This window comes from Procambarus clarkii, chromosome 87, assembly GCF_040958095.1.
Source record: "Procambarus clarkii isolate CNS0578487 chromosome 87, FALCON_Pclarkii_2.0, whole genome shotgun sequence".
NCBI lineage: Eukaryota > Metazoa > Arthropoda > Malacostraca > Decapoda > Cambaridae > Procambarus > Procambarus clarkii.
The window spans coordinates 10,728,828-10,747,047 of NC_091236.1; the positions used below are offsets into that span (position 1 = coordinate 10,728,828).

Sequence of the window (18,220 nt, forward strand, 5' to 3'; positions counted from 1 at the left end):
AGGAGCTGGGATATGTGGACAATGAGCTGGAATATGAGGACAAGGAGCTGGGATATGACGACAAGGAGCTAGAATATGAGGACAAGGAGCTGGATATGAGGACAAGGAGCTGGGATATGAGGACAAGGAGCTGGGATGTAGGACAAGGAGCTGGGATATGACGACAAGGAGCTGAGATGTAAGGACAAGGAGCTGGGATATGACGACAAGGAGCTGAGATGTAAGGATAAGGAGCTGGGATATGAGGGCAAGGAGCTGGGATATATATGAGGACAAGGAGCTGGGATATGACGACAAGGAGCTGGGATATGAGGACAAGGAGCTGGGATATAAGGACAAGGAGCTGGGATATGAGGACAAGGAGCTGGGATATGAGTGCAAGGAGCTGGGATATGAGAACGTAGTGATTTAATGGTGCCCATCAGCTGTAGCATCGGGGGATTGAACTCCGATTTGCAACATTCAAGGCCTTTACTAACGTGCTTTTATGAACGTACGTGTATGTGGACGTTGATGTATTGAACTGTGAACGAGAAAAACAATAATGTTCTGTTCTGATAATTGCAAAGCTAAAGGCTTTAGCTAAGTACTTACCTAATAGTACTTAGTTGATAGTAATTGTGGGTAGTGACGGGAACTATGAAGGGGAAAGCGCCAAGCCATTACGACTATATTGCACTGGGAAGGGGTCAGGATAAGGATTTGGTATGGGACAGGGGGAAAGGAATGGCGCCTTAGCACTTGGATATTCGGGGATTGAACGCCGACCTGCATGAAGCGAGACCGTCGCTCTACCGTCCAGCCCAAGTGGTTGGGTTTGTGGATAGGGAAAAATAGCTCTCAGGACGCTTGTTTGTATTCATCTGTTTGTGCCTGCTTGTCGAGATGTTAACTCTTGGGCCCCGGTTTTCTAACTGGTAGATCTCTAATGTATAGACTCCCGCTCTACGTCCTCTCATCTCATCTATATTTCTCTCACCCCTCCAGCCACTTGGTCTGGACGGTAGAGCGATGGTCTCGCTTCATGCAGGTCGGCGTTCAATCCCCCGAGACCGTCCACAAGTGGTTGGGTACCATTCCTTTCCCCCGTCCCGCCCCAAATCCTTATCCTGATCCTTCAGGAGACAGGTTTGACGTGATATCAACGCCTAGATTTTTTTTCTCTGTCCGTTTCGTGAAGGACTTCATCTCCCATTCGGTATCCTGTGTCTGGCCTCCTGTTTCCTCCACTTAGTTTCATAACCTTACATTTACTTGGGTTGAACTTTAGTAGCCATTTGTTGAACCATTCCTTCAGTTTGTCTAAGTTATCTTCCTCTGTTTTGATCCTCCTCATAATGTTTGCATCATCAGCAAACATTGAGAGGAACGTGTCAATGTTTATCTGTGTGTGTGTGTGCGTGTGTGTGTGTGTGTGTGTGTGTGTGTGTGTGTGTGTGTGTGTGTGTGTGTGTGTGTGTGTTCCACGGTCCAGTCCCATACATACCTCGCGAAAAAAAAAATATATATAAATATATATATATAAATATATATATATATGTATATATATATATATATATATATATATATATATATATATATTTATATATATATTATATATATATATATATATTATTTTATTATCAATTATCACGTTTTACATTTTTTAGCGAAAATCAACTTCGGATCAACAAAATTAGGATCCCAGGTAATTGGGACTAGTTTAATCTTACTTTCCAAGATAACAAGGGGGGGAGGGGGTTGTATGTGAGTGTCGCCGGCCAGTCGAGGTCTTCTCCACTACAACCTTCTAAGAAATACTAACTTCATGAAAATCGATTTTCATGAAGTTTTAAATCGGAAATGTGTTTTCCGTAGAGTTGTTTTTTCACGCTCAATTTGCACACCGACCATCCTGCGAGATGGGGACTTGTATTACCACTGCTACCTTATTCAATCTTGTGTTGTTGATATCCTCAAAATGCATCCGGAGTCTGCCAGTGCAGACCGCTTATCACATGCCTCTGTATGACTAACCATCCTGTGTGATGGGGATTTTATAGCATCACCTAGTTAGCTTTTTTGACACACTGTACTCCACTTCATATAGTCTAGGGTAGCTGCACTAATGCAGATGTACCTCATAACTTAATAAAAAAAAAAATGCACACCGAATGCCCAGTTATCAGTCCATTCAGACCCGTTGGCATGAGGTACCTGGAGCTTTGCAATTACTTTATTCACTCTCGTGTTCTTGAAGATATCCTCATAATGTACCCAAAATTTGCCAGTGCAGGCTACTGAACATATGGCCCTGTATGACTAACCATCCTGCGAGATGGGGACTTTTAGTATCACTGCTACTGTATTCACTCTTGTATGAGTGAATACAGGAATGTTTCTTGTGTCCTTGATGATATCCTCAGAGTGCATTTAGAGTTCGCCAGTGCAGACTACTGATCACGTGGCCCTGTATGACTAACCATCCTGTGGTAGGGGGATTTTAGCATCAAGTAGTTAGTTCTTGACACACACTGTACTCCCCTTCATATAGTCTAGGGCAGCTAGTTCTTGACACACACTGTACTCCCCTTCATATAGTCTAGGGCAGCTAGTTCTTGACACACACTGTACTCCCCTTCATATGGTCTAGGGCAGCTAGTTCTTGACACACACTGTACTCCCCTTCATATGGTCTAGGGCAGCTGCACAAATGTAGATGTACCTAAATGTGTTATTATAAATCGTAATATTAATTTTTCAGGGAGAGAAAGAGGAGAGGGAATCAGAGGGAAGGGAAGAAAGGAGAGGGTGAGAGGTGGGGAGAGGGAAAGAGTGAAAGGGGGGCGGGGGAGAAACAAAAAAGAGATAAGAAAAGGGGAAAATTCAGAGAGAGAAGAATGTGGGAAGAGCAAGGTGGGAAAAGAGACCCGGGCATAGCCGGGTATTTGTATGTATTTTAGTGTGTATTTACTATTTGTGTCAGCAAGATGGAGCTGCTAGCTCTTGGACCTCGCCTCCTTAACCGATTGTCAAGTGAGCTACTAACCTAATTTTCTATATAATATCCACTAATATTCATACATTTCTCTCTCTCAAACATCCCCGGGGCTCAACCCGTAGACGCTCTCTATAACTCCTAGGTACATATTTACTGCTTGGTGAACAGATACATCAAGTGAAAGAAACTGTGCCTATTTCTGTCTCGGCCTGGAATCGAGCCTCGGGTACTTTGTTCTTCGACTGCCGGAAGAACAGATACATCAAGTGAAAGAAACTGTGCCTATTTCTGTCTCGGCCTGGAATCGAGTCCCGGGTACTTTGTTCTTCGACTGCCGGAAGAACAGATACATCAAGTGAAAGAAACTGTGCCTATTTCTGTCTCGGCCTGGAATCGAGTCCCGGGTACTTTGTTCTTCGACTGCCGGAAGAACAGATTCATCAAGTGAAAGAAACTGTGCCTATTTCTGTCTCGGCCTGGAATCGAGTCCCGGGTACTTTGTACTTCTACTCCCGAGCGTAGTCCGCTGAGCCTCGAGGACCTTCGTGTATATAAACGGATAAAACACAGTTTAACATTATGGGAGGTGGTGTAAATAAGCTGTGACAGGATGCCGCTGTGGTCAGCCGTGCAAAGGGAAGACCGTAATATAGAGAATACTAATTTCCAAACACCAGTATGTGAACGCGGCCGAAGCGCTTGTGTTAATAGCAGCGATAAAGGAATATAAAGCAAGTCCAGGGCTGGTGGAGGTCCCTGGCGGGAGCCAGGGACCTCGAAGTCCCGAAGTCCGGAACTTCGAAGTCCCCCATTGCAACCGGAAGGAATTTGGACTCGAAGTGGACTAGTCAGTCATCTTCGAACTCACTCTCAGAGGATCTTCGTCGACTTGATAGACGAACGATAAGAAAAATAAGGGTGCAGACGATGAGTCACAATATCGTGGCTGAAGAATGGTTGACCAGACCACACACTAGAAGGTGAAGGGACGACGACGACGTTTCGGTCCGTCCTCAAGTCTGATTGTGAGAATGACAATCGACTTGAGAATGGTCCAGGACGGACCGAAACGTCGTCGTCGTCCCTTCACCTTCTAGTGTGTGGTCTGGTCAACAAAAGTAGGGGTTGTAGTTGAAGTAGCATTCGTAGTTTTAGTAGCAGTCGCGGTTGTAGTAGTACTAATAACAGTAGTAGATGTCAACAACCTTTTTCATAATTGGTTGTAAATTCCTGACCAACTTTGAATGCAAACATTTCAACGACATTATTGATTTAAACAGGAAAGAAGTACTCATAATAGCCTAATATTGGTCATTGTAATTGTACATTATATATATAATGAACGACAAGCAATGCCAATTATTGCATGAGAGTGAAAAGTAATGAAAAATAACAACAGAAACAGCAGTAATTGTCAAAATCCAGACGAAATTAATAGACATATCGCAATAGACACAAGACATAATTGTTATATTAAAAAAAAATATGAACGGTTTATAAAAATAAATATGGCTGATTTTGATTTTGAGGCTTTGAAGGTACAAATTCAAAAACATTTAGTAACAGTAGTTAGCACGAATGGCGTTGAATTACTCGTTTCTGACCCGGTTTCAACCGGTTGTTAAGCCCACAACCACCTGCTTCTTGTAGAAGCCAATTAGTTTTCAAGTATACGACCAAGAGACGTGGACTTAACCACCTTCAGCCATTAGTATGCCGCTGTCTTCCCAGACCCATAAACGAGTTGATTGTTAACAACGGTTCCGGTCCGTGTGGTGTGATCAACGAGACGTTGCTGGGGACCTGGGGGCGAAACCTGTACATCTTTCCTCAATTATGGCCATTTTGTTGATATGTAATGAAGACTTTACGAGCTCCGAAGCACTAAATGGTTTTTTATAACAATAATAATCTTGAGTTGTGAGGTTTCTCAGCTCGTAGACTGTTTAATAGATGTAAACTCAGCCGGGAAGATGTAGAGGTTTCGTAAGTGTTGTGTAAATATTTGGTGGACAGTGGGATATAAATGTCTCGTTTGATGTTGCTAGAAAGCTTGTCTGAACATCAACCCCAACTGAGCCTAATATATTCTAACCTTTCCTAATACATCCTAACCTTTCCTAATACATCCTAACCTTTCCTAATACATCCTAACCTTTCCTAATACATCCTAACCTTTCCTAATACATCCTAACCTTTCCTAATACATCCTAACCTTTCCAAATACATCCTAACCTTTCCTAATCCATCATAACCTGTGCTAATACATCCTAACCTTTGTTAATACATCCTAACCTTTGTTAATACATCCTAACCTTTCCTAATACATCCTAACCTTTGTTAATACATCCTAACCTTTCCTAATCCATCCTAATATTTCCTATTACATCCTAACCTTTGCTAGTCCATCCTAACCTTTCCTAATACATCCTAACCTTTCCTAATCCATCCTAACCTTTCCTAATCCATCCTAATCTTTCCTAATCCATCCTAACCTTTCCTAATCCATCCTAACCTTTCCTAATACATCCTAACCTTTCCTAATACATCCTAACCTTTCCTAATACATCCTAACCTTTCCTAATACATCCTAACCTTTCCTAATGCATCCTAACCTTTCCTACTCCATCCTAACCTTTCCTAATCCACCCTAACCTTTCCTAATCCATCCTAACCTTTCCTAATACATCCTAACCTTTCCTAATACATCCTAACCTTTCCTAATACATCCTAACCTTTCCTACTCCATCCTAACCTTTCCTAATCCACCCTAACCTTTCCTAATCCTTCCTAACCTTTCCTAATACATCCTAACCTTTCCTAATACATCCTAACCTAACGATATATATACGAATTTTTCGTTCTAAAAAAAATCCCTTAACCATTTGGAAGATAATTCGACCACACACCTTTTGAACAACCTGTCCTCTTAAAAAGAACGTCACTTTTAGCCGTTTGCCCGTATGGCCGAATTTGGACGTAATTTGAAAATAAAAAAAATATGAAAATAAATTGGGGATTTTTTTTTTTAACAACAGTAAGTTAAGGGTCCTCTGATGGGTTAGGTGGGCAGGAAATTCTCATAAAGTTTCAAAACGTTATGAAAAACGTTAATTTAAAGTGTCCTCATATAACCTCTGCGCGTACGCCGGACGACTCAAATAGAAAACGGAACAGTACGTCACTTTTGTGAGTCGATTTCATTTCAAATTACGTCCAAATTTAGCCATATCGCGCATACCAGCCAAAAGTGACGTTATTTTTAAGAGGACGGGTTGTTTTGAATTAGGTCGTCTTTCCGTTTTCTTTAAGAAACCGAGTAGTGTGGGTGAGAAGGGTCCCTCTTATCAATTGTATTATACACAAATAAATCATGGTAAGGTGTTGTATTAATGATCCATCACGTTAATGATGTATTATTAACGTGATGGTAGTTATTCAGAGGGAGAGGGAGGGGCAGGACCCATCAGAGGAAGAGCAGCAGGAGGGTAGGCGGCCCTATTTCAGCAGATCAAGAGGAACAATCAGTGGGGGGAGGAACAATCAGAGGAAGAACAATCAGAAGAGGAGAGACAATCAGAAGAGGAGAGACAATCAGGAAAGGAGAAACAATCAGAAGAGGAGAGACAATCAGAAGAGAAGAAAGAGGAACAATCAGGAGAGGAAGGAAAGCATCACCTAAGGGGTCAGAGGGGAAGAGGGAGGGGAGAGGGGGGGTGAGAGGGAGGGGAGAGAGGGGGGGGGGGTAAGAGGGAGGGGAGAGGGGGGGGGTAAGAGGGAGGGGAGAGAGGGGGGTAAGAGGGAGGGGAGAGAGGGGGGGGGGGTTAAACAGACCGGTTGACTTCTCGGAAGTCACAATCTGATGACGTCACAGCATCACCGACCCCCCCCCCCCCCCTCCCTTCAGTGCTCTAGTTTAGTGGCTCTATTTTCCTACTGCTCTTTAGTGTGGAGGAGGAGCACCCTCCTCTTTTGTTTGATTGAGTTCCTTGTTTGTTTGTTTACTCCCTTGATTGTTAATTGTTTGGTTTGTTTGCTACCCTCATTGTTTGCATGTTCCATTGGGTGTTTAGGCCCTTAATTGATTGTTTATTTCCTTGAATGTTTAATCCCTTTGTTTTTGGTTTGCTCCTTTGATTGTTTGCTGCTTTGATTGTTTGCTTCTTTGATTGTTTGCTGCTTTGATTGTTTGCTGCTTTGATTGTTTGCTGCTTTGATTGTTTGCTTCTTTGATTGTTTGCTGCTTTGATTGTTTGCTGCTTTGATTGCTTGCTTCTTTGATTGTTTGCTGCTTTGATTGCTTGCTTCTTTGATTGTTTGCTGCTTTGATTGCTTGCTTCTTTGATTGTTTGCTTCTTTGATTGTTTGCTGCTTTGATTGTTTGCTGCTTTGATTGTTTGCTTCTTTGATTGTTTGCTTCTTTGATTGTTTGCTGCTTTGATTGTTTGCTTCTTTGATTGTTTGCTGCTTTGATTGCTTGCTTCTTTGATTGTTTGCTTCTTTGATTGTTTGCTGCTTTGATTGTTTGCTTCTTTGATTGTTTGCTGCTTTGATTGTTTGCTTCTTTGATTGTTTGCTGCTTTGATTGCTTGCTTCTTTGATTGTTTGCTTCTTTGATTGTTTGCTGCTTTGATTGTTTGCTTCTTTGATTGTTTGCTGCTTTGATTGTTTGCTTCTTTGATTGCTTGCTTCTTTCATTGTTTGCTGCTTTGATTGTTTGCTTTTTTGATTGCTTGCTTCTTTGATTGTTTGCTGCTTTGATTGTTTGCTTCTTTGATTGTTTGCTTCTTTGATTGTTTGCTTCTTTGATTGTTTGCTTTTTTGATTGCTTGCTTCTTTGATTGTTTGCTGCTTTGATTGTTTGCTTCTTTGATTGTTTGCTGCTTTGATTGTTTGCTTCTTTGATTGCTTGCTTCTTTCATTGTTTGCTGCTTTGATTGTTTGCTTTTTTGATTGCTTGCTTCTTTGATTGTTTGCTTTTTTGATTGCTTGCTTCTTTGATTGTTTGCTTTTTTGATTGCTTGCTTTTTTGATTGCTTGCTTCTTTGATTGTTTGCTTTTTTGATTGCTTGCTTCTTTGATTGTTTGCTTTTTTGATTGCTTGCTTCTTTGATTGTTTGCTTTTTTGATTGCTTGCTTCTTTGATTGTTTGCTTCTTTGATTGCTTGCTTCTTTCATTGTTTGCTGCTTTGATTGTTTGCTTTTTTGATTGCTTGCTTTTTTGATTGCTTGCTTTTTTGATTGCTTGCTTCTTTCATTGTTTGCTGAATTGTTTGTTTAAAATTAAAAAAAATGGAGAACCTGACCTGGGATGGGATGGGATGGGATGGGATGGGATGGAATAGGATGGTATGGGGTCACAGGGAGGAAAAGTGTGTGTGTGTCTGGGTTTACCCCCCCCTCTTTGGGGGGGAAAGGGGGGGTGGGGGGTCTGTCTGCTATGTGTTTGTATCTCCTGTGAAGTTCTTAGAAGTCCTACAAGCACCCCTACCCCCTACCCACAACCCCCCCTCCCACAACCCCCTCCCAGTACCCCACATTTCCCTCCCCCTCCCACTATACTTCTTCCCCCTTCCATTCCCCTTCCCCCACCCTCACCCCCTCCCACGAAAGCTCTTGCACATACTTCATGACCCTTTCCCACCTCCCTCCCTCCCTTCCTACCCCCCTTTCCCACTCCCTCCCTCCTCTTCACACACCTGTATCTACTCCACTTTTTATCATATTGCCTACTTTAAGTATCCCCTTCTTTTATTCCTTCTCTCTTACTCCCTTTTCCATGTCTCTTCTTCCCTTTTTATTATCCCCTTTCCCATGTCTCTTCTTCTTTCCCTTTTTAGAGAGAATAGTTAATGAGTAAATGACTCGGTACTGTGTGTGTGTGTGTGTGTGTGTTGTGTGTGTGTGTGTGTGTGTGTGTGTGTGTGTGTGTGTGTGTGTGTGTGTGTGTGCAATTTATCACGTATATTCTCAGGAGCGTGATAAAAAAAAATAGTGTAATTCGTTGATATCGAATTACTTTGCTACTTTGCTACTTTGTTTACTTCTCCTCCTCTTGCTACACACACACACACACACACACACACACACACACACACACACACACACACACACACACACACACACACACACACACACACACACACACAACACACCCTAACATTAAATCCCAATGAATCAAATTCTCAGAAATAACTATATGAATAATGTAAAAATTATATTAAATCAAATAAACATATACAACATAAAAACGGCCGTTTGTTGAGGTTCCCTTCACCCCCGCACGAGAAACCAACCAACAGATGAATGCACCCTGTTGTGACGTCATGTCTGCGAGATGGCATCTTATGATGATTTTTTTTTCCTGTCCCGTTAACAGCCCTTGCGTTCAAGACGTCCAGATGCTGCGTCCTCTGAGGACAGGTTGTAGAGAGGTTGTACTGCGGTGGCTCTGTTGTGATTAGGGGTTGTTAAGATTCTGTTGTGATTGGGGGGTTAAGATTCTGTTGTGATTAGGGGGTGGGAGTGGTTAAGGTTCTGTTGTGTGGTGGTTGTCAAGGGTGTGTTATGGTGGGTTGTCTGGTTGTGTTGTGGTTGTTAAGTCTGTGTTGTTGTGGTTGTAAAGTTGTGGGTATTTAATAGTGTCTATGGATACGTTAGGTCTGCTTATGCCCCCCCATATCATCGGTGTTGTCCCTGTTGCGTTACAATTTAATTATTCTGACGGTCAACTTATTTCTCGAATCCGGGCTTAATGTTGTATATGGAGAGATGGATATCTTGGGCTACGAAGGGACTAAAGATAGCAGTTTTAATCATGATATATAACCCGCTATACTAGATGACAGACCCAGACAGGAATATGATAAAAAACATGGCACCCATTAACTGATAGAACAATTTCTATCGCCTGAATGAATGAAGCCAGACTGTCAATCCTGGGGGACTTCAATCATGGAATGATAGACTGGGATATCTGAGACGTTCATAGGGGGGGTGGGGTATGATCTTTAGCATTCCTTGGCTCGTTGGTTAAGGTGTCGTGGGGTTATCTAGAACACTCGTTCGATTGTCCTTCGGCTTGTTTACGGACATCTGCAAAAGTTAGTTTCATTCAAAATATTGACATTAGATATCATAAATGTTGAATGTAGCTATCAGTGTTTAAGAATAGATAACAGATTTGTGTGTTATAGGAATTCCATTTATCCGGGAACTCTTCACACACACACGCACGCACACACGCACATGCACACACACGCACACACGCACATGCTCACACACACACACACACGCACATGCTCACACACACACACGCGCATGCACACACACACACATGCAAGTTCACACACACACACACACACACACACACACACACACACACACACACACACACACACACAGTAGTTTCAAAGCGTTATATGACAAAGAGTGCTGGGAAGACGGGACACCACGAGCGTATCTCTCATCCTGTAACTACACTTAGGTAATTACACATTAATCTTGGACTGCTACCCCCCCCCCAATAGGATCTCACCACGTGGGTTCGTATCCCATTAGCAAACCCTCCTAACCTATCATAACCCCGATACAAAGAACCCGTCAACATTACCACGCAACAATGATCACTAATGCGTCAAGTTTTGAACGCATTCCGGAGGACAGTTCAACGAATCCCGTGACGCGACCAGCTGGCGGCCCAGTTCTTTCCTAGTTGGACGGTATTTGACCCTAAGCAGCATGACGCAAGGATCATCCCCGTGTACTGGAACAATGATCTTTATACCATCTGTGCAGAGAGCATAGAGAGAATATATATATACGGGGGTTTTATGCCCTACGGGAGCATAAAGTGCTAACACCACCTTCCGAGAATGTTTGGGGGTGATTATCAACCGTATATACAGAGGATATAAAGGCGAGTTTTGACACTAGGAATATTATTTAGTACCCTATACCACTACCCCCGTAGTTCCAAGGTCACATAGTTCCTGCGTCAGAACTAGAGGTTAAGTGACTTTACTTTGAACTCTATGCATCGTTATCTAGACGCAACAGGTCATTGCGTCTGAATTAAGATGGTTTAGGGACGTTCATTGCACCGTAAAATGGACGTTGTTTGGGTCTAAGCCAAACCGTTTTCTATGACCATATGGTTTTGGGTACGCTCAACCACTTCATTTTGTACGTTTGTCAAATCTTTACAGCCGTGTAAAACCTAATTCCCGAATATACTCTTAAATTCTATATCAAATTTATATACAATTATATATATTATAATTTAACACATTCACATTCATATTCATGGAATTTATATTCATATAGATTTCTATGAGATATAATCGAGCAGTCCCCGTGGCTTAGTGGTAAATCACTCGCTTGGCGCTTCGCAAGTGCTTTGGCCTAGGGTTCGTATCCCGGCCCGGGGACGATTGACTGGGATTCTGTTCTGAATCTGGGATTCTGGGATTTAAACAAGTGGCAACTTGCTATTAATTTTTGGTGTATTTTGTTAAAAAATACATTATTTTGTGCGTTTTAAAACATTAAATTTACGGCAGTTCTTTAGAGACAATTGTTTTCGTGTATGTGTTGACATATTGTAAATATTGTCTCCTTGGCCAAACTGGTTTCGTAAACAGCGTATGTAAAAGAGTTGGGTAAATGACCTGTCTGGCAGGCGTGACTGACTTCTGCAAATGATTCAGGGGGGGGGTTCACCTGGTTTCAGAGACCCTGGTTCACCTGGTTTCAGTGGCTACTGGTTGTCGAGACCTAATTCTGGCATTGAACTTAGGGTTAGGTTAGGTTAGGGTTCACCCTATTTCGAAACCAGTATTAACCTTGGTATTTTTCTGTCTCTAAACCTGTCCAACTCCTGTCCTTGTATCTGGTACCTCTTCGTTCGACGATACAGCCGTCAAGAGCAGGCTGACGCAGGCATTGACGCAGGCATTGACGCAGTCATTGACGCAGTCATTGACGCAGACATTGACGCTGGCACTGACGCAGGCATTGACGCTGGAATGGCGTGGATGGCGTAGGTGGGTGGATGACGTGGATGGATCATACCATTTCCATACCTAGTTCCATATCATCTGGGTCAAGACCATCCACCCCCCCCCCCTGGAACTCAACAATTCAACTTCTCAAGGTACAAGAAGGCTCAGAGGCTGGCCCAAGAGCTATAGCCCAACCCCCCCGCCAACACAGGTGCCTTAAACATATAAAAGGAACAATTTAAATCAATTGAGATTAGCACAAGGAAAATTTTTGTATATAAATGATAAGAAAATGCGTTTCCTGATACTGAGACCAGCTGTGTCTGCATTCATCAAGAACTTACGTGCTCACTTACGAGGTCTATACATCTTTCCTCAATCACGGTTGATGGAGTTTCTTTTATTAAAGAGTTTACGAAGTCATAAGGTAGTTTACCTTATGGTAAAGAGTTTAAGTCACTATAAACTACTCGTAAGGCTACGAGGTAGTTTATAGTGCTACGAGGTTGTTAATAGTACTACGAGGTTGACTATAGCCATAATTACCATGTGTCGAGAACGACCTCGTAGCGTTCCCCAGCTCGTAAACTGTTTAGTAAATACAGACTTAAGCCGCCATGATTGAGGTAAGATGAACAGGTTTCGTATTGGCTGTGTTGGGACTAATGAGAAGTATAGGGTGCTTAGTTGTTGTGGAGTCTGGGAGGCACTGGCACGCAGGAATCGTATATGCTTGTGGAAGTTTGAGAACAGCTGATATTACCCTATGTTTTGCCGCCAAGGTGCGCGCGCATCTTTGTGACGTCAGCAATGTTTGTAAACATTGAAATGGGTTTGTGTACTTTTATGTCTGTATGTGTGTGTGTGTGGGGTGGGGGGGGGGGGGTAAACCGGGATACTATGTCGACCCGGGCACTGCCGGGTTCCCTACCCACTCACAATATCATATTTCATGAACCGAAATGTAGCAACATTTAGCACATATATAAGGAAGGGAAAATCTGGCAATCAGCTGGTGTTGCCAGTGTGTTAAATACGACCGTTTTTTATTGGAAACCACATCTAAAGAAAGTTTGAATGAAAAGAGAAAACGGAGACGTGGAGCAAGGGTTGTTCATATATTGAACTGCTCTCTCTCTCTCTCTCTCTCTCTCTCTCTCTCTCTCTCTCTCTCTCTCTCTCTCTCTCTCTCTCTCTCTCTCTCTCTCTCTCTCTCTCTCTCTCTCTCTCTCTCCAGTCCATAGATTTTACATTCCTCAATTACTCTTCTGCAAAGTGGCTACCGTTACCTGTGGCATGTGGCTACCGTTACCTGTGGCAGGTGGCTACCGTTACCTGTGGCAGGTGGCTACCGTTACCTGTGGCAGGTGGCTACCGTTACCTGTGGCAGGTGGCTATACCGTTACCTGGGCAGGTGGCTATACCGTTACCTGTGGCAGGTGGCTATACCGTTACCTGTGGCAGGTGGCTATACCGTTACCTGTGGCAGGTGGCTACCGTTACCTGTGGCAGGTGGCTACCGTTACCTGTGGCAGGTGGCTACCGTTACCTGTGGCAGGTGGCTACCGTTACCTGTGGCAGGTGGCTACCGTTACCTGTGGCAGGTGGCTACCGTTACCTGTGCCAGGTGGCTATACCGTTACCTGTGGCAGGTGGCTACCGTTACCTGTGACAGGTAACTACCATTACCTGTGGCAGGTGGCTACCGTTACCTGTGACAGGTGGCTGCAGGTGACGGATCTCCCAATCCTGAGCACTCCAGTTGCAAACTCTGTGAGCAGGAACTGCGGCATGATCTCCCACACTACATCACTGAATGCCCAGTTATCAGACCCGTTGGCATGAGGTACCTGGCGCTTTGCAATTACTTTATTACCTCTCGTGTTCTTGAAGATATCCTCAGAGCCTACTGAACACAAGGAACCTTATGGATATACCACCTGTAAGATGGGGAATTATAGCATGACATAGCTAGCTCTTGACAAAATATATATATATACCTTCATGTAGTTTTAGAGTATATGATCAGATCAAATGTGTTTTTTAATAAATATATGTAATACCTGTTGACCAGACCACACACTAGAAGTTGAAGGGACGACGACGTTTCAGGAAACACCTGTTTCCAGTTCTCTCCTTGTGTGGTTCAGTTACCACGTTGGTATGTGGGTAGACAGCGCCACCTAGATGGTATTAGGAACTGTAGGTAATACTCTCCCCTTATACTTGTGCTGTATAAGGGCAGGGGTAGTGTGGATGAGGGAGCCAATACCAGGGGACACGCTTATTGGTGTACCAGCTCGTATGATTGGCTGGTGACGCGGTGGGGGTGAGTGGCGTCTGACTGACTGACTGTCTGCCTGGCTGTCTGATTGGCTGGCTGCATGACTGTCTGCCTGTCTGTCTGTCTGCTTGATTTTGTTTGTCTACCTGCCTGTGTGTGTGTGTGCGTGTGTGTGTGTGCGTGTGTGTGTGTGTGTGTGTGTGTGTGTGTCTGTCTGTCTGTCTGTCTGTCTGTCTGTCTGTCTGTCTGTCTGTCTGTCTGTGTCTGTCTGTCTGTGTCTGTCTGTCTGTCTGTCTGTCTGTGTCTGTCTGTGTCTGTCTGTCTGTCTGTCTGTCTGTCTGCCTACATGACTACATGACTGCCTGTTTGTCCGTCTGTCTGCCTCTCTGTCTGCCTGCCTGTCTGTCTGCCTACATGACTGCCTGCCTGCCTGTCTGTCTGTCTGCCTGCCTGCCTGCATTATTCCCCTCCTGATGTTGTTTTCCTTGTTGGCGAGGCTGCCATTATGTTATTATTTTTCTAATGGATATAACGACACATTATTTTCAAACCTAAACATAAAAAAAACCTCTGTAAATATGACCACGTGCTCACCCATTGTAAACAAGACCACGTGACCTTCATAGTAAACAAAGCCACCTGTAACTTGCGTAATTGTCTTACGATGCAAACAAGGTCTGGTGCTTCATTTGTAAACAAGGTCAGACATTGGCTAAAACTATAATTTAATAATAACTCATTGAGGGGGGTGGGGGACAGGCAGACAGAGTGTATACATACATGTTAGGCTTATATAGATTTCACACCCTCCTCCCCTACCCTCCCCCCCTTCAAGGTTTGCTTACTACCCCACAACAAGCTAACTAACCCCTGGAGTACCTGGGTGAACAGATGCATTAGGTATATCAGACTATATACTACTGGGAACTTGTGCGTATTTGTGCGTATTTGGTTTAACAATATCACATGTTATTGTTATTGACATCAACATGCGTACAGTGTAAACAAAGGCCACGTGCTCACCCATTGTAAACAAGACCACGTGCTCACCCATTGTAAACAAGACCACGTGCTCACCCATTGTAAACAAGACCACGTGCTCACCCATTGTAAACAAGACCACGTGCTCACCCATTGTAAACAAGACCACGTGCTCACCCATTGTAAACAAGACCACGTGCTCACCCATTGTAAACAAGATAGAGGCGAGAAAGGAGAGGAGAGCAGAGAGACTGATAGGAAATAAGAGAAAGAGAAATAGTTAAAATAAAGAAGGGGATTGAGGAAGCAAGAGAGAGAGAGAGAGAGAGAGAGAGAGAGAGAGAGAGAGAGAGAGAGACAGAGACAGAGAGAGAGAGAGAGAGAGAGAGAGAGAGAGAGAGAGAGAGAGAGAGAGAGAGAGAGACAGAGAGAGAGAGAGACAGAGAGAGAGAGAGAGAGAGAGACAGAGAGAGAGAGAGAGAGAGAGAGAGAGAGAGAGAGAGAGAGAGAGAGAGAGAGAGAGAGAGAGAGAGAGAGAGAGAGAGAGAGAGAGAGGGAGGGAGAGAGAGAGAGAGAGACAGAGAGAGAGAGAGAGAGTGAGAGAGAGAGAGAGAGAGAGAGAGAGAGAGAGAGAGAGAGAGAGAGAGAGAGAGAGAGAGAGAGAGAGAGAGAGAGAGAGAGAGAGAGAGAGAGAGAGTGAGAGAGAGAGAGAGAGACCGAGAGAGAGAGACAGAGAGACAGAGAGACAGAGAGAGAGAGAGAGAGAGAGAGAGAGAGAGAGAGAGAGAGAGAGAGAGAGAGAGAGAGAGAGAGAGAGAGACAGAGACAGAGAGAGAGAGAGAGAGTGAGAGAGAGAGAGAGAGAGAGAGAGAGAGAGAGAGAGAGAGAGAGAGAGAGACAGAGAGAGAGAGAGAGAGAGAGAGAGAGAGCAACTAAGAGGCAGGGTAAGATGATAGGAAGAGAAATACAGACGAAAATAGAGAAAGCCAGTAAGTAAAAGAGAGGGAGAGGGAAAGGGAGAGAGAGGGAGAGGGAGAGGGAGAGGGAAGGACATTATCAGCTGCACCACTCGTGTATCTAAGCTTACACGTCTCTACAAAGTCATTACGACCTGTACAAGGTTAATAATAATAATACAAATAATATCACTACACATAGAAATCACATTAACGTGGAGTATCAATAAAAAAAATCACTAGGGACTATGGATTCGAACCTGCTCCCCGAGTACTCCCAAGCACACGCCTTAGACCACTACACCAAGACATGGTAAAGAGAATTGCAACCTGGAATTCGACTGAATCCTCTAGGGTTCCTGAGGCTTCCACTGATGCCCAATCGGGGTTTCAGGACATTGCTCCCCTTTGCAACAAATCCACAAGGGCCGTGACGAGGGTTCGAACCTGCGTCCGAGAGGATCCCAGACGCTGTCTTAGTAAACTGAGCTAGGACATGAGCTTAGTGGATTGAGCTAGCAAGGCGATCTACCTCAAATGCTATTTTTTCAAATATACAAAAGAAATCACCTCAAGAGGATTTAGTTAAATCCCTGTTGAATTGTCTTTGGCATGTCGTGGGGTAGTGGGCTAAGGTGTGTGTTTGGGAGTACCTAGAGTGTAAGTTCGAATCATCCTCACGGCTACCTTACTGATTTTCTCAATAATGTCAACAATAATATCATTTAGGAGTTCAGGGAGGGGGTACTTAGTCTCTATACTATCAATCGTCTTCAGGTCAATGACCTTGTTATCAAGGACCTCGTCGATGGTACCCGACCCAAGATGAACACCAAGGAGAGTGCTGTTCTCGGCATCTATGATATTTGGCAAAACATCTTTGACTTGAAATGTTGGCTGTGGGAGACAGTTTCACAATATGAAAACTTCGGGGTAAGGCCTGGAGGTTGACTCCTTGCTCTTGATATGTTCTGATATCCTACAGCTGGGTATCCTAAGCCCAGATTCACGAAGCAGTTACGCCAGTACTTACGAACATGTACATCTTTCCTCAATCTTTGACGGCTTTGGTTACATTTATTAAACAGTTTACAAGCATGAAAACTTGCCAATCAACTGTTGTTATTGTTATAAACAGTCTCCTGGTGCTTCGGAGCTCATTATAACTGCTTTAATAATTGTAAACAAAGCCGCCAAAGATTGAGAAAAGATGTACAGGTTCGTAAGTGCTTGCGTAACCGCTTCGTGGCCCCAGGCATCTAGCCTTGGTACCTTCATCCGAGAACCTGATGTTATGCTCGCTAGACAGGTTTCCGGGGACTTCTTTAATGACTAAGCATAAGAGAAAAGGAACAAGGGACACGCCTTATCAGACACCTTGACACGAATATATTTTCCTGTTTCTTAAATCAGTTTCCTACCCCCACATCTTTTACACATGATGCATTGGGTAGGGGAGGGTCGTAGTCACAGGGTTCGATCCCGGGCGCCGGCGAGAAACAATGGGCAGAGTTTCTTTCATCCTAATGATCCTGTTACCTAGCAGTAAAATAGGTTCCTGGGAGTTAGTCAGCTGTCACGGGCTGCTTCCTGGGGGTGGAGGCCTGGTCGAGGACCGGGCCGCGGGGACACTAAGCCCCGAAATCCTCTCAAGATAACCACCATCTTCGATTTGCATAAGGTCAAAAAAGTAGAGGCTCTGTTTACAATTACTGTTTAGCAGTTTCAGTGCTTCGAAATATTGCATTTTCTGAGAGAGAGAGAGAGAGAGAGAGAGAGAGAGAGAGAGAGAGAGAGAGAGAGAGAGAGAGAGAGAGAGAGAGAGAGAGAGAGAGGGGGGGGGAGAACGGAGTAGTGGGAGAGAAGAGAAGGAAGGGGGGGGGGATATTGTAGGAGAGAGAGAGGAGAAAACGAAGGAGAGGGGGCAGAGAGAGAGAGGTGAGATATGAGGATATTGAGAGAGAGAGAGAGAGAGAGAGAGAGAGAGAGAGAGAGAGAGAGAGAGAGAGAGAGAGAG

General features: G+C 43.8%; 1 protein-coding gene across 1 annotated transcript; it reads right to left on the reverse strand.

The window, feature by feature from the left end:
* Nucleotides 1-7,069: 7,069 nt before the first annotated feature.
* Nucleotides 7,070-17,248, reverse strand: LOC123746971 (micronuclear linker histone polyprotein-like). The gene is made up of 3 exons (XM_045728872.2): nucleotides 17,237-17,248; nucleotides 16,896-17,100; nucleotides 7,070-8,244 (listed from the first exon to the last, which is right to left on the reverse strand). Exons 1-3 carry the CDS (start codon nucleotides 17,246-17,248, stop codon nucleotides 7,070-7,072), a joined length of 1,392 nt encoding a protein of 463 aa, XP_045584828.2.
* Nucleotides 17,249-18,220: the final 972 nt, after the last annotated feature.